Source organism: Anomaloglossus baeobatrachus, chromosome 11 (genome assembly GCF_048569485.1).
Source record: "Anomaloglossus baeobatrachus isolate aAnoBae1 chromosome 11, aAnoBae1.hap1, whole genome shotgun sequence".
Taxonomy (NCBI): Eukaryota; Metazoa; Chordata; class Amphibia; order Anura; family Aromobatidae; genus Anomaloglossus; species Anomaloglossus baeobatrachus.
Genome location: NC_134363.1, coordinates 175,444,672 through 175,461,525, shown reverse-complemented (window position 1 = coordinate 175,461,525; position 16,854 = coordinate 175,444,672). Strand labels below are relative to the sequence as shown.

The 16,854-nt window shown below is 43.3% G+C and overlaps 1 protein-coding gene across 1 annotated transcript in view; it reads right to left on the bottom strand.

Moving 5' to 3' along the window:
- Positions 1-16,854, bottom strand: part of LOC142256221 (uncharacterized) — a 61,720-nt gene that overhangs the window by 29,564 nt on the left and 15,302 nt on the right. The window contains exons 3-5 of the mRNA XM_075327793.1: positions 12,463-12,597; positions 6,459-6,536; positions 2,390-2,474 (exon numbers count right to left, since the gene is read on the bottom strand). Of these exons, the coding sequence (XP_075183908.1) occupies positions 2,390-2,474; positions 6,459-6,536; positions 12,463-12,597 (298 nt within the window). The remainder of the gene's footprint in view (positions 1-2,389; positions 2,475-6,458; positions 6,537-12,462; positions 12,598-16,854) is intronic.

Below are 16,854 nucleotides of genomic sequence, written 5' to 3'. Positions count from 1 at the left end.
AGCCCTTCCAGCTATTGACTTCACTAAAAACAACACATGGAAAAAATGCACCAAAAACAGATGCAATTTCTGCACCAAATCTGCAGTGTGCGTACATAGCCTTAGGCTATGTGCCCACGGGACTCTGTACCTGCGGATATATCCACAGGTACGGCCGCAGGTTTCCCGCAGCTGATCCCCGGACTCCGCAGCTATCCATATCTGCGGGATTCCAGCGAAATATCTGCGGTAAACCTGCGCACATTCGTGCGACTTACCTGCAGAAGTCCCGGCCTCTATCTCCATAGTGCAGGGCGGGGATTTCCGCAGGAATAATTGACATGCAGTTATATGCGGCTGCGGGACATCTGCAGCATATACCGCAGCATGGACACAGCACTCCCCATGTCCCATAGGATAACATGGGGAGTGTTTGTACTTGCTAAAACCTGCGGATTTATCTAGAAAATCCAGAAAAATAAGCAGGTTTTCTGCGGGTACAGAGTCCCGTGGGCACATAGCCTTAGGCTGCGTGCCCACGATCAGCGTTCGCAGTGTTTTGCAAAACGCTGCATTGTACAGCATAAGCGCAGTGGATGGAGGATGGCGTTCTAGAAATCTCCTGCTCACTGTGCTTGTTATTCTCGCAGCATAAATTGACCTGCGGTGCGGTTTCCCACACAGCAGGACACAGCATGTCCGGACCATGGGCGCGGTAACTTACACTTCTCCATAGAACCTTATAAGCACCAACTGTCATCTCCTATCTCAGAAATGGGAAAGTCTTTATTCACTGAAGACAGATTTCACCCGTGAGAATTGAGAATTTTGAGACTGAATGATCAGTGCAGAAGGAGAAAGAAGCGGATTTCTCTGATTTATTACAAAGTGTCTTGTTTTTATGTGCACTATTGATTTCAGGAAAAATCAATCAATACAATGATGTTTCCTATTTAAACAATGTATCATTCTACAATATATAAAGGCAACATATTTAGAATGTGCGGATACAGATTTGAGTTATATGTCTATGGATTGTGATAATATAAAATTGGACAATTGTAGGCACAGAACAGTTGAACCGCTCACCACAGTGGAAGTCAGCCTGATTAGTTCCTCCACATAAGTATCCTCGGTCCCAGCACGGTTCATGGCAGCCAGCCGTATATAGACAAGAAGCAAGCAGGGGAAGGATCCAGCTCAGACTCCAAGGATTTGAATAGCAGGCATTTCTTTATTTGAACTTTGTTTAAAAGAATATATCCAAAAAGGTATAACAACACAGGCTGATAACACTGACAGATGGTAGATGATGGAAAAAACTACGCGTTTCGGCAGTACGCCTTCATCAGGTCAAGGATTTGACTATGACCTGATGAAGGCGCATCGCCGAAACGCGTAGTTTTTTTCATTATCTACCATCTGTCAGTGTTATCAGCCGGTGTTCTTACACCTTTTTGGATATATTCTTTTTAACAAAGTTCAAATAAAGAAATGCCTGCTATTCAAATCCTTGGAGTCGGAGCTGGATCCTTCCCCTGCTTGCTTCTAATATAAAATTGGAGCAGTATATGTAGGGTAGGGTCTACAATAATTAGTGCGGTCCGAATCCTGACATTTTTTGGACATCAGCTTGGATGAGAATAACTGGAATTGAGCTGCAATAATAATGGACTAAGAAGCAGAGACTGGTGAGAATGGGCAAGTAACGGGATCGGTGACGGTGAGCATCAGTTCGTATTTATAGACGTCTGGACCCCTTTAATGGGCATGAACAGCCCCTTTAACTTGTTTTGTCTGTGTCTGCTATTACCTATTTTTTGCCCCAAAATCAACAGAGCATCAAAGCTATAAAGTTGTAAGAAAAGGGGTTACCCAAAGGTGCCACACACAGTCCCGGCGATATGTTTCTGTCATGCGGTGTTGGCTCTAAACTCATCATGGCGGCATCAGGCACTGTTCAGACTACAGACTCTGACACTCCACACTATACTTTCTCTGGTGCTTCTGAGTTGCACAGGCAGCCTCGGGCGTCAACCAACCATTAGCGATCGGCCTAGCAGGAGTTTACCTGCTGGTTACCATTTGGATCACATGTTGCGGGTGACCTATCACAGTTACTTCTTGCCCTTTTAAGAAGGAGGAATTTGTCTTCCCATGGCGACTACAGCTTTTGCTAAACCGGCTGTGCTGTTGTGTTCCAGTAACTGGTAATTTACTGTTTGGTATGCTGTGATATTCCTCCTGTCATCTGGTTATTTCCTCCCTGCTCTTTGTTTTCCTCCTTATCATTTGTTGTCTGATAACTCTGTGTGAGGGTGCTGTGTGATAGGTTTGGTTTTCCCTGTCTGTCTATGACTGTTGGTATTAACACGCTCCTGGGGATGACAGGACTGTGATTTTTACTTACTGCCGGTGGCTTCCCTCGGTCAGGCTCGGTACTCCTCACTAATATGGGTTTATAGGAGAAAGGATCGTATTTAGCACTTCTCCTCCTAGAATATAAAATGAAAAATGTGCATCAATTGGAAACTACAAGTAAAGTCACATATTGCAAAAGCAGAAACTTTCTTCATTTTCTGATTGTAGAATCGCAGCCTATAGTCAATGCCTCTATACATATACATCTGCGTTCTTTTGAGATTTCAGTATTTCGTGCCCGCATTCTCCACCGATTGCGAGGATTTTTTGAGTATTTGATAGTGTACACACAGGCAATGTCTCCGGTCCAACAAGACAAGGTTTATTCACTTTGAAACTCTTAGTGGACTCCAAACAAAGAAAACAGCCTTACACCGCCACAAAGGTTAAAGAAGATAAAACAGTTCATACAGCCATTTAAAGGGAACTTGTCAGGGGCAATATACACCCAGAACCAAGAGCAGTTCTGGGTGCATATTGCTAATCCCTGCCTAACAGTCCCAGCCAATATTAGCATATATAAAGGGATCTTTAGAAAAAGTATTTCTTAAGATCTTTTATCATATGCTAATGAGGCCAGCAACTAGTCGCAAGGGTGTTACTTCTTTTAGCTAGTCGGCCCCCATAGCATGTAAGGACGCTACTGTGGGCATGCTAACATGCTAATGCGCAGTGTCAGATGCATGGTAGCGCTCCCCACTGCTGCCCCCGATGCTAGATTTCTGCTCAGTGATCAGAAGTCCTGAACTTCCAGTTGTGCATATTATGAAGATGGGTGCAAGTGTCCCGGCTTTAAACTGGTGTAGTGGGCATGACCAGAAATCTGACCGGGACTTTTGATCATGGGCACTGAGCCGAAAACCAGCGGCGGCAGCAGAGGTGAGAGCGAGCATGCCTCTGATGCTGCGCATTCATTAACATTTTAGCATGCCCACAGGGGTGTGCTAACATGCTAAGGGGGCCAACTAGCCAAGGGAATTAACGCCCTTGCGACTAGTCCCTGGCCTCATTAGCATATAATGAAGGATCTTTAGAAATACTTTTTCTAAAGATCTCTTTACCTATGCTAGTGTATACAGTTAGGCAGGGATTAGCAATATACACCCAGAACTGCTCGTGGCTCTCAGTGCATATTGGACCTGAAAGGTTCCCTTTAAATTCACAATTCAGCCTCTGTCAGAAGCTAGCCAACACTGGAGGCTTTCCCACCTCCCAAACAGACCTGAGGCAGCTGAACTGCCTTAAATAAGACAGACAGCCTGATCACCTGGGCTGGGGGTATCGGAGCGGTCAGTCCTGGGCTGGGGGTATCGGAGCGGTCAGTCTTAGGCTGGAGGTATCGGAGCGGTCACTCCTGGGCTGGAGGTATTGGAGCAGTCACTCCTGGGCTGGAGGTATCGGAGCGGCCACTCCTGGGCTGGAGATATCGGAGAGGTCAGTCCTGGGCTGGAGGTATCGGAGCGGTCAGTCCTGGGCTGGAGGTATCGGAGCGGTCTGTCCTGGGCTGGAGGTATCGGAGCGGTCAGTCCTGGGCTGGAGGTATCGGAGCGGTCACTCCTGGGTTGGAGGTATCGGAGCGGTCACTCCTGGGTTGGAGGTATCGGAGCGGTCACTCCTGGGCTGGAGGTATCAGAGCGGTCACTCCTGGGCTGGAGGTATCGGAGCGGTCAGTCCTAGGCTGGAGGTATCGGAGCGGTCACTCCTGGGCTGGAGGTATCGGAGCGGTCACTCCTGGGCTGGAGGTATCGGAGCGGTCAGTCCTGGGCTGGAGGTATCGGAGCGGTCACTCCTGGGCTGGAGGTATTGGAGCAGTCACTCCTGGGCTGGAGGTATCGGAGCGGTCACTCCTGGGCTGGAGGTATCGGAGTGGTCAGTGCTGGGCTGGAGATATCGGAGAGGTCAGTCCTGGGCTGGAGGTATCGGTGCGGTCAGTCCTGGGCTGGAGGTATCGGAGCGGTCAGTCCTGGGCTGGAGGTATTGGAGCGGTCAGTCCTGGGCTGGAGGTATGGGAGCGGTCACTCCTGGGCTGGAGGTATCGGAGCGGTCAGTCCTGTGCTGGAAGTATTGGAGCGGTCACTCCTGGGCTGGAGGTATCGGAGCGGTCACTCCTGGGCTGGAGGTATCGGAGCAGTCAGTCCTGGGCTGGAGGTATCGGAGCAGTCACTCCTGGGCTGGAGGTATCGGAGCGGTCACTCCTGGGCTGGAGGCATCGGAGCGGTCACTCCTGGGCTGGAGGCATCGGAGCGGTCACTCCTGGGCTGGAGGCATCGGAGCGGTCAGAGCTGGGCTGGAGATATCGGAGAGGTCAGTCCTGGGCTGGAGGTATCGGAGCGGTCAGTCCTGGGCTGGAGGTATCGGAGCGGTCACTCCTAGGCTGGAGGTATCGGAGCGGTCAGTTCTGGGCTGGAGGTATCGGAGCGGTCAGTCCTGGGCTGGAGGTATCGGAGCGGTCAGTCCTGGGCTGGAGGTATCGGAGCAGTCACTCCTGGGCTAGAGGTATCGGAGCGGTCAGTCCTGGGCTGGAGGTATCGGAGCGGTCAGTCCTGGGCTGGAGGTATCGGAGCGGTCACTCCTAGGCTGGAGGTATCGGAGCGGTCAGTCCTGGGCTGGAGGTATCGGAGCGGTCAGTCATGGGCTGGAGGTATCGGAGCGGTCAGTCCTGGGCTGGAGGTATCGGAGCAGTCACTCCTGGGCTAGAGGTATCGGAGCGGTCAGTCCTGGGCTGGAGGTATCGGAGCGGTCAGTCCTGGGCTGGAGGTATCGGAGTGGTCAGTCCTGGGCTGGAGGTATGGGAGCGGTTACTCCTGGGCTGGAGGTATCGGAGCGGTCAGTCCTGGGCTGGAGGTATCGGAGCGGTCAGTCCTGGGCTGGAGGTATGGGAGCGGTCACTCCTGGGCTGGAGGTATCGGAGCGGTCACTCCTGGGCTGGAGGCATAGGAGCGGTCAGTGCTGGGCTGGAGGTATCGGAGCGGTCAGTCCTGGAGGTATCGGAGCAGTCACTCCTGGGCTGGAGGTATCGGAGCGGTCAGTCCTGGGCTGGAGGCATCGGAGCGGTCAGTCCTGGGATGTAGGTATCGGAGCGGTTAGTCCTGGGCTGGAGGCATCGGAGCGGTCAGTCCTGGGCTGGAGGTATCGGATCGGTCACTCCTGGGCTGGAGGTATCGGAGCAGTCACTCCTGGGCTGGAGGTATCGGAGCGGTCAGTCCTGGGCTGGAGGCATCGGAGCGGTCAGTCCTGGGCTGGAGGTATCGGAGCGGTTAGTCCTGGGCTGGAGGCATCGGAGCGGTCAGTCCTGGGCTGGAGGTATCGGAGCGGTCAGTCCTGGGCTGGAGGTATCGGAGCGGTCAGTCCTGGGCTGGAGGCATCGGAGCGGTCAGTCCTGGGATGGAGGTATCGGAGCGGTCAGTCCTGGGCTGGAGGTATCGGAGCGGTCACTCCTGGGCTGGAGGTATCGGAGCAGTCAGTCCCACCCCGCACTTCTGGCCGCTCCTTACATTTTTGGCACCAGCAGTTTCAGTTTTATCAAGGAGCTTTAGGCAATACACCCCATTATATGTTCCTCCGCAGAGATAATCCAGCCCCGCTCCGTCCTTCCCATGCAGCACTGTACAGAAGCTGATGGCTCTTTGCTGCTCCACTAGGCTTTCCGGCATCTTGTCTGAGCAGATGTTGCGGCGGCTTATCCCGATCTCAGAATTATGCAGTATTATGTATGCTTTTGGCTCCGCGCTCTAAACAAAAGATGTTACTTTGTATTTGGAGACGGTGCCCTGGGTTGACTCCATTTTCTGAAATTGCAGTGCCTGTAATCAGTTCAAGAGCCATGAGATGTGCTTGTATTACAGTACAGACTGCGGGAAAGTAATGCAGAAAAAGCTCAACAGCTGCCGCGCGGAATACGAAGAGATGAGATCTGCCGGATGCGGTGATACAAAGTCTACACCACTCGGTGTCACCAATTACGGCACCATCACCGGCAGATCCATTGGATTAAACACCTACGGAGGAGGAGGACAACCATTCATGCCAAGCTAAACACCATTTTTGCCCAGACTTACCCCTCGGGTCTTTGACGCTTTGTGTCCGCGTATTCCAAGTTCATGTCTCCGAGATCCCAATTGGATTTTGATGTGAGGCTGAAACCGAGAATCACAAAAAGTGATAGCGCACAAATCCATCCAAAAGATTATCCCACTACTCTACCTCTGAACAGAAGATACGGTATTTTCTTGTGTCCATTCATGTAGAAAACCAGATGTAGAATGGATAAACTATCATCTGGAGGACATGTCACCATTTTGGCACTGGTTTAAAATTTTTATGAGTATTAAAGGGTTAATCTTAACATCATAAGCTAGCGCCAATCCATGTGATAGAGGACATTGCAGATCATTGTGGGTCAAACTGCTCCCGAGATTTGGACTCCGGAACCCCAAAAATACTATCCCTCAGGTTAGAGGACCCTACGCTATCCCTATGCTATACCTAACCTCAGGGATACTCCTGATGGTGGAGAGGCCTGAGTCTCCTTCCTGGCCCTGCTCCTGATCTGTCCTGATCTGATTCTCCCTCCCCCCAGGGAGGGATGGGACAGGAGTGTGTTGAAACCACAGATAAAGACAGACAAGGGAAAACCCCAAAACTCTGTCATACAGCACGCACTGAAAAACACAGCTATTTCCTATGTACAGTTAGGTCCAGAAATATTTGGACAGTGACACAAGTTTTGTTATTTTAGCTGTTTACAAAAACATGTTCAGAAATACAATTATATATATAATATCAGCTGAAAGTGCACACTCCCAGCTGCAATATGAGAGTTTTCACATCCAAATCGGAGAAAGGGTTTAGGAATCATAGCTCTGTAATGCATAGCCTCCTCTTTTTCAAGGGACCAAAAGTAATTGGACAAGGGACTCTAAGGGCTGCAATTAACTCTGAAGGCGTCTCCCTCATTAACCTGTAATCAATGAAGTAGTTAAAAGGTCTGGGGTTGATTACAGGTGTGTGGTTTTGCATTTGGAAGCTGTTGCTGTGACCAGACAACATGCGGTCTAAGGAACTCTCAATTGAGGTGAAGCAGAATATCCTGAGGCTGAAAAAAAGAAAAAAATCCATCAGAGAGATAGCAGACATGCTTGGAGTAGCAAAATCAACAGTCGGGTACATTCTGAGAAAAAAGGAATTGACTGGTGAGCTTGGGAACTCAAAAAGGCCTGGGCGTCCACGGATGACAACAGTGGTGGATGATCGCCGCATACTTTCTTTGGTGAAGAAGAACCCGTTCACAACATCAACTGAAGTCCAGAACACTCTCAGTGAAGTAGGTGTATCTGTCTCTAAGTCAACAGTAAAGAGAAGACTCCATGAAAGTAAATACAAAGGGTTCACATCTAGATGCAAACCATTCATCAATTCCAAAAATAGACAGGCCAGAGTTAAATTTGCTGAAAAACACCTCATGAAGCCAGCTCAGTTCTGGAAAAGTGTTCTATGGACAGATGAGACAAAGATCAACCTGTACCAGAATGATGGGCAGAAAAAAGTTTGGAGAAGAAAGGGAACGGCACATGATCCAAGGCACACCACATCCTCTGTAAAACATGGTGGAGGCAACGTGATGGCATGGGCATGCATGGCTTTCAATGGCACTGGGTCACTTGTGTTTATTGATGACATAACAGCAGACAAGAGTAGCCGGATGAATTCTGAAGTGTACCGTGATATACTTTCAGCCCAGATTCAGCCAAATGCCGCAAAGTTGATCGGACGGCGCTTCATAGTACAGATGGACAATGACCCCAAGCATACAGCCAAAGCTACCCAGGAGTTCATGAGTGCAAAAAAGTGGAACATTCTGCAATGGCCAAGTCAATCACCAGATCTTAACCCAATTGAGCATGCATTTCACTTGCTCAAATCCAGACTTAAGACGGAAAGACCCACAAACAAGCAAGACCTGAAGGCTGCGGCTGTAAAGGCCTGGCAAAGCATTGAGAAGGAGGAAACCCAGCGTTTGGTGATGTCCATGGGTTCCAGACTTAAGGCAGTGATTGCCTCCAAAGGATTCGCAACAAAATATTGAAAATAAAAATATTTTGTTTGGGTTTGGTTTATTTGTCCAATTACTTTTGACCTCCTAAAATGTGGAGTGTTTGTAAAGAAATGTGTACAATTCCTACAATTTCTATCAGATATTTTTGTTCAAACCTTCAAATTAAACGTTACAATCTGCACTTGAATTCTGTTGTAGAGGTTTCATTTCAAATCCAATGTGGTGGCATGCAGCCCAACTCGCGAAAATTGTGTCACTGTCCAAATATTTCTGGACCTAACTGTACTATATTTACCCCCCAAAACAACGCAGGCAACTTCCAGGGGAATTGCACTTACCAGACCCTAGACATATAGAGTTGGCAAGTGAATGGGCTCTGACATACAGATTTGCGTTCCTGTCAGTCAGGTCCCCCTGCATTTCGCAGCGGTCGCTTCCCCTTCTGGCCAGAAGCAGTATGACTAGAGTAGAGTAGAGGCAAGTGATACTGTGACCCAATGTGTGTGTGAGTGGAACGGTGAGGGACCTGACAGCAACGCAGATCTGTGAGAGAGCCCATGTCACTTTAGGTATGGTGGAATACAAGATGAACGGCAAAAAGGGAAGAGAAAATGGAAACCTGTGTGTTATTGAACTGCAAATAGGGCTTATGTTTGGAGTAAGGCTTATATTTTAAGCATACTCAAAAAAGGCTGGAAATAAATAGATACAAAGATGTATAGATGGATGGATGGATAGATGGATGGATGGATGGATGGATGGATAGATGGATTTATAGATGAATGGATAGATGGATGGATAAATGGATGGATGGAAGGATGAATGGATGGATAGATGAATTTATTGTTGGATAGATGGATGAATGTATGGATAGATGGATGTGTGGATGGATGGATGGATAGATGGATTTATGGAGGATAGATGTATGGATGGCATCGATGGATGGATAAATGAATGGATAGATGAATGAATGGATGGATGGATAGATGGATGGATGGATAGATAGATGGATGGACGGATGAATGGATGAATAGATAGATGGATGGGTGGATAGATGGATGGGTGGATAGATGGATGTATGGATAGATGGATGGATGGATAGATGGATGGATGGATAGATAGATAGAGGGATAGATGGATGTATGGATGTATGGATGGATAGATGGATGGATGGATGGGTGGATAGATGGATAGATGGATGGATAGATGGATGTATGGATGGATAGATGGATGGATAGATGGATGTATAGATGGATGTATGGATGGATAGATGTATGGATGGAGAGATGGATGGGTGGATAGATGGATGGATAGATGGATGTATGGATGGATGGATAGATGGATGGATGGATGGATGGATGGATAGATGGATTTATAGATGAATGGATAGATGGATGGATGGATAAATGGATGGATGGAAGGATGGAAGGATGAATGGATGGATAGATGAATTTATTGCTGGATAGATGGATGAATGTATGGCTAGATGGATGTGTGGATGGATGGATGGATAGATAGATGGATTTATGGAGGATAGATGTATGGATGGCATCGATGGATGGATAAATGAATGGATAGATGAATGAATGGATGGATGGATGGATAGATAGATGGATGGACGGATGAATGGATGAATAGATAGATGGATGGGTGGATAGATGGATGGGTGGATAGATGGATGTATGGATGTATGGATAGATGGATGGATGGATAGATGGATGGATGGATGGATAGATGGATGGATGGATAGATAGATGGATAGATAGATAGATAAAGGGATAGATGGATGGATGGATGGATAGATGGATGTATGGATGGATAGAAGGATGGATGGATGGATGGGAGGATAGATGGATAGATGGATGGATGTATGGATAGATGGATGTATGGATGGATAGATGGATAGATGGATGTATGGATGGATAGATGTATGGATGGAGAGATGGATGGGTGGATAGATGGATGGATAGATGGATGTATGGATGGATGGATAGATGGATGGATGGATAGATGGATGGATAGATGGATGTATGGATAGATGGATGTATGGATGGATAGATGGATGTATGGATAGATGGATGTATGGATGGATAGATGGATGGATGGATAGATGGATGGATGGATAGATGGATGGATGGATAGATGGATAGATGTATGGATGGATGGATAGATGGATGGATGGATAGATGGATGGATAGATGTATGTATGGATAGATGGATGTATGGATAGATGGATAGATAGATGGATGTATGGATAGATGGATAGATTGATGGATAGATGGATGGATGGATGGATAGATGGATGTATGGATAGATGGATGGATGGATGGATGGATGGAGGGATGGATAGATGGATGGATGGATGGGTGGACGGGTGGATAGATAGATAGATTGATGGATAGATGGATGGATGGATGGATAGATGGATGTATGGATAGATGGATGTATGGATGGATAGATGGATGGATGGATGGGTGGATGGGTGGATAGATGGATGGATAGATGGATGGATGGGTGGATGGATGGGTGGATAGATGGATGGATAGATGGATGGATGGGTGGATGGATGGGTGGATGGGTGGATAGATGGATAGATGTATGGATGGATGGATAGATGGATGGATGGATGGATGGATGTATGGATGGATGGATAGATGGATGTATGGATGGATGTATGGAAGGATGGATGGATGGATAGATGGATGTATGGATGGATAGATGGATGTATGGATGGATAGATGGATGTATGGATGGATAGATGGATGTATGGATGGATGGATAGATGGATAGATAGATGGATGGATAGATGGATAGATGTATGGATGGATGGATAGATGGATGGATGGATGGATGGATAGATGGATACTGCTAGAAGAGATGCTTCAGCGGAGTCCACTGATCCCCATTTGTTTTGTTGCGCTCAGTGGCTCCACCTGAACCCTGATTTTGTATTGATCGTGATGACCCCGGTGCAGGCGTAATCGTGATGTGCTTCCTCTGTAGGAGCCTCTGTAGGAGCCTGTGCAGCTAAACAAGAAGCCCCGGTAGAAGCACATTCCATTTCGGCAGGATCGGTTTTCTCCTGAGCTCTTGGTGTTTGGAAGCTTCTTCATTAGAGAATGGTTGTAATGAGCGGATGTGCCGGGGCGTGATACTTACAGACACAAGTGGTGTGTAATTTGGAGGAGGCTTCCCTGCCACATGAGGGTGATCGTTCTGCCGATATCGCTGTTATTATTACCCCTCCTGATATATTTACTATGTGAGTGCACTGGGTTATTGTGCGCTCCTTTCGCGCTTTTTGTGTTGTGATATATAATTTAAAGCAAAATAAATACAGTTTCCCGAGAAGTTAACAAAAGGCAGAACAACAAGTGGCCGTGTAACAGAATTACGCAATATAAGCCCCTATAATGAAAATGTCAGACAAAGGAGGGAGTGCGCGTCTCCGCAGATGTCAGTGTGCAGACGACACGCACTCAGACGGCTTAGCAACACAAAGAAAATACATTTTCCCTTCAAAGTTCACTCCGGCATATAACAAACAGCGGGGAAACTGCCAAATATCAAGCCCAAATCCCGATGTACAGGATAGATTCAGCCTCAGACGACGGTGCGCGCCGGCCTGACTCCGATAAATGTGTAAAGTGTCCGACATAAATATTAGGATATAGTGAACTATACAATTCCACAGGGATTAACCCTTCAAGGGCTTATTTTTTTATATTTTAGATAGGAGAGAAGAAGCCAAAAGTGCCATTTGGAGCGGAGAGTAGGCCGGTGGCCACCTTAGCCTGTTTACCTTGCGGTCACAGGGGCTGGGAAATAGGAGGAAAAGCAAATTCTAAGTGTCTGCAGGTTTTTTGTGAAAGAACAGATCCCCTCAAAGCATTAATAAGACTGTGCTGCTCCTCAAGACAAAGTGTTTACACAAATGAGCAGTTTTTCATAGATCTTTGTGACCCCGCCTGTGCTGTATACACTGTATATGAGTGATGTGGCCATACCTCGGCAGGAGCGGCCTTGGCGGACTCTTGTTTTTTTGTTTTGCCGACATTGCTTTTTCATACGAGGTCACGGCAATGAGATCGTCCCATTCTTCTCGCGGTAAAAGGCCGTATTGTTGTCGCACACGACTTAAGCTGCAAAATACAAAAAGGGCGTTATGTGCAAATGTTACATCAAGGTAAGAAAAAGGTAACAGACGCCGCCCTGGGAAAAGGCGGCCCTAAATTATGGAAGGATTAGAAGGGTTATGTAAAAACATTGAATAATAATTATTATTTTATTATTATTGAATAGCATTAATAATTATACATAATAATAATTATTATTATTACTAAATAATATTAATAATTTAATATAACAATACTTATTATTAGTAATGGTATTATATTTTTTGTTATTCTTCTTCTGAATAATAATAATAATAATAAATAATAAATAGAACGTAATTATTTGTACCATAATAATAATAACATTAATAATATTAATAATATTAATAATACATATTAGTATTAATAAGTATATATAATTATTATTGGTAAATAATATTAATACTTTTATATAAAATAATAGTTATTATTAGTAATAGTATTATAATTATTGTTATTGTGATTCTTAATAATAGTAATAATATTAACAGCATTTCTAAATAATATTACTAATGGTTATACATAATGAATAATAATTATTAACATGCATATAATTATGTATATTATTATAATAATAATAATAATTGTATTAATATGTATAGACAATAATTATTAAATACTATTTATAATAAAGATATATAATACTAATAATAATTATTATTAATAATAATTACATATAATTAATATTATATATTGAAAATAATAACATTCATGACTAATAATTATTATTTATTCTGCATAAATATTAATAATAATATTATAATTTATAAAAAAATATAAATATTATTATTATTTATATTTTTTATAAATGATAATATAATTGTTATTATTTATACAGAATATAAAATAATAATAATTAGTCATGAATGTTATTATTTTCAATATTTTATATTATTAATAATTATAAGTATTAGTATTAATAATACTAATAAACAATAATAAGTATATTCATATTTTTATGTATAATATTTAATAATTATAATCTATATAATAATATAATATACAGTAATTATACGCTTAATAATTATTCAGCATGTATAACTATTAGTTATATTACTTATAAATGTTATTATTATTCAGAATCACAATAATTATAATACTATTACTAATAATAAGTATTCTTTTACATAAAATTATTAATAATATTATTTACCAATAATTATTATCTATACTTATTAATTAATAATATAGCTATACAAATAATAACAATTAGTATTTATTATTTTAAAATATTTTTTATTATATATATATATATATATATAAATATAATAATAATAATAATAATAATAATAATAATAATAATAATAATAATAATAATAATAATAATAATAATAATAACAACAATATCTACTGTAGCATTCCAGCATATCAGGAAAAACAGGAAATCGTTCACTCCCTCTGTTCTGGTGAGACTCTTGGACAGGCAGTAATAAATACATGCTACAGGGGACATAAATTACCGTACTCCATTTCTCTTTATTTTAACTGATTTGCTCACTTTTTCTTACAATTTGTTTTCTGAACCCAGTTTATATATGTTTTGCAATGTGGTAAAACAATGGGGGTCCCAGGCAACCCCATGTTCTTTAGCTGGTGAGTCCTGATAGAATAATATTTAGGCTATGTGTGCACAAAGTTTTTTTGCAGAGTTTTTGGAATGGAAACTGAGCAGAACGTCTATGTTTTTGAACATGTTTGAGTTTTTGAAGAGGATTTGAAATTTTTTTGCACAGTATCTGCTTGACACCCCTTCCCCCTCGGTGTGTATACACTTTAGAATATAGGCACACAGAGTTTTTGTGTGGAGCCCTTTGGGGTGAGTTTGATCTGAAAAAAACACCTAAAAATATCCCTCAAGCACTCTTTCTACACATTTCTAAAATTCTATTATAAGACCAGTTTGTTCCTATCTTCAGTCTTTTGAGGGTTTTTCTTTCTTTTCAAGTCTCAAAACACCCGATGGAAGAAGAGAAAGTTCTCGTCACTACTTTGAAGCATTTTCTGCTTGAAAACTTTCCAAACTAGGCAATGTCTGATAAAAAGGCTGCAAAAAAAATGGCATGAAAAATATAGTGCCTTGCAAAAGTATTCACCCCCTTAAATTTTTCAACCTTTTCCCACATTTCAGGCTTCAAACATAAAGATAAAAATGTTAATGTTCTGGTGAAGAATCAACAACAAGTGGACACAATTGTGAAGGTGATCGATATTCATTGCTTATTTTAAACTTTTTAAAAAATAATAAACTGAAAATTGGGGCGTGCAATATTATTCATCCCCTGTAAGTTAATACTCTGTAGCGCCTCCTTTTGCTGCGATTACAGCTGCAGTCGCTTGGGGTATGTGTCTATCAGTTTTGCACATGGAGAGGCTGAAACTCTCGCCCATTCTTCCTTTGTAAACAGCTGGAGCTGAGTGAGGTTGGATGGAGGCGTTTGTGAACAGCAGTTTTCAGCTCTTTCCACAGATTCTCGATTGGGTTCAGGTCTTGGCTGTGACTTGGCCATTCTAACACCTGGATACGGTTATTTATGAACCATTCCATTGTAGATTTTGCTTTATGTTTAGGATCATTGTGTTGTTGGAAGACAAATCTCCGTCCCAGTCTCAAGTCTTTTGCAGACTCCAACAGGTTTTCATCAAGAATGGTCCTGTATTTGGCTCCATCCGTCTTCCCATCAATTTTAACCATCTTCCCTGTCCCTGCTGAAGAAAAGCAGGCCCAAAACATGATGCTGCCACCACCATGTTTGACAGTGGGGATGGTGTTTTTCAGGGTGATGAGCTGTGTTGCTTTTATGCCAAACATATCATTTGGCATTGTGCCCAAAAAGTTTGATTTTGGTTTCATCTGAGCAGAGCACCTTCTTCCACGTGTTTGGTGTCTCCAGGTGGCTTGTGGTAAACTTTAAACCACACTTTTTATGGATATCTTTGAGAAATGGCTTTCTTCTTGCCACTCTTCCATAAAGGCCAGATTTATGCAGTGTACGACTGATTGTTGTCCTATGGACAGACTCTCCCCCCTCAGCTGTAGATCTCTGCAGTTCATCCAGAGGGATCATGGGCCTCTTGGCTGCATCTCTGAGCAGTCTTCTTGTTTTACATGAAATTTTTGGATGGACGGCCGGGTCTTGGTAGATTTGCAGTGGTATGAGACTCCTTCCATTTCAATATGATCGCTTGCACAGTGCTCCTTGGGATGTTTAAAGATTTTGAAATCTTTTTGTAACCAAATCCAGCATTAAACTTCTCCACAACAGTATCCTGGACCTGCCTGTTGTGTTCCTTGGTCTTCATGATGCTCTCTGTGCTGTAAACAGAACCCTGAGACTATCACAGAGCAGGGGCATTTATACGGAGACTTGATTACACACAGGGGCTTATATTTATCATCATCAGTCATTTAGGACAACATTGGATCATTCAGAGAAATCAATCAACTTCTGGAGTGAGTTTGCTGCACTGAAAGTAAAGGGGATGAATAATATTGCACGCCCCAATTTTCATTTTTTTTGTTTTTTTAAAGTTTAAAATAAGCAATAAATTTCGTTCAACTTCACAATTGTGTCACTTGTTGTAGATTCTTCACCAGAACATTAACATTTTTATCTTTATGTTTGAAGCCTGAAATGTGGAAAAAGGTTGAAAAATTCAAGGGGGCTGAATACTTTCGCAAGGCACTGTATCTCTGCAAAAATTCTCTGGGAAATGAAAAATTAAAGAAAAAAAAAAAACATCGCCGAGGAATGAAAACTTCCTGAACACATTTCCACAATTTTTTTTTTAACTGGTTTGGAAGATTTTTTTTTTTATTTTTGGAGGCCTTTGATTGTGCAGTTCCTTTTTTTCCCATCAGGAATTAATGAAAACCTCTTCAGGAAAAATAAAGCTCAAAAAGTTCTTTATATGAACAGCAAAGAAATTATTTGGAAGAGTTTTTGAAGCTGTTTTTGAAGCGTATATTGGAAAGGATCGACTCAAAAAAAAAAACCTTGCTAAAATAATCCCTAAATTATTCCATTTCCAGATTATACAGATGTAGCGGAATCCAAGAGAAAATTTATTTTGCGCTAATAATCATTAGTGAGGATCTTACGCTATTTTGTAGCTTGGCCGCCCATTAATATTGCATGCTAATCGTTTATATACCGGAGAAAATCAGAGGCCTCGTGCACACGGTGCACACTGATTGGCAGCGCACGGAGTCACTATGGTTTCATACTACGGAGACATCAGTCCTCC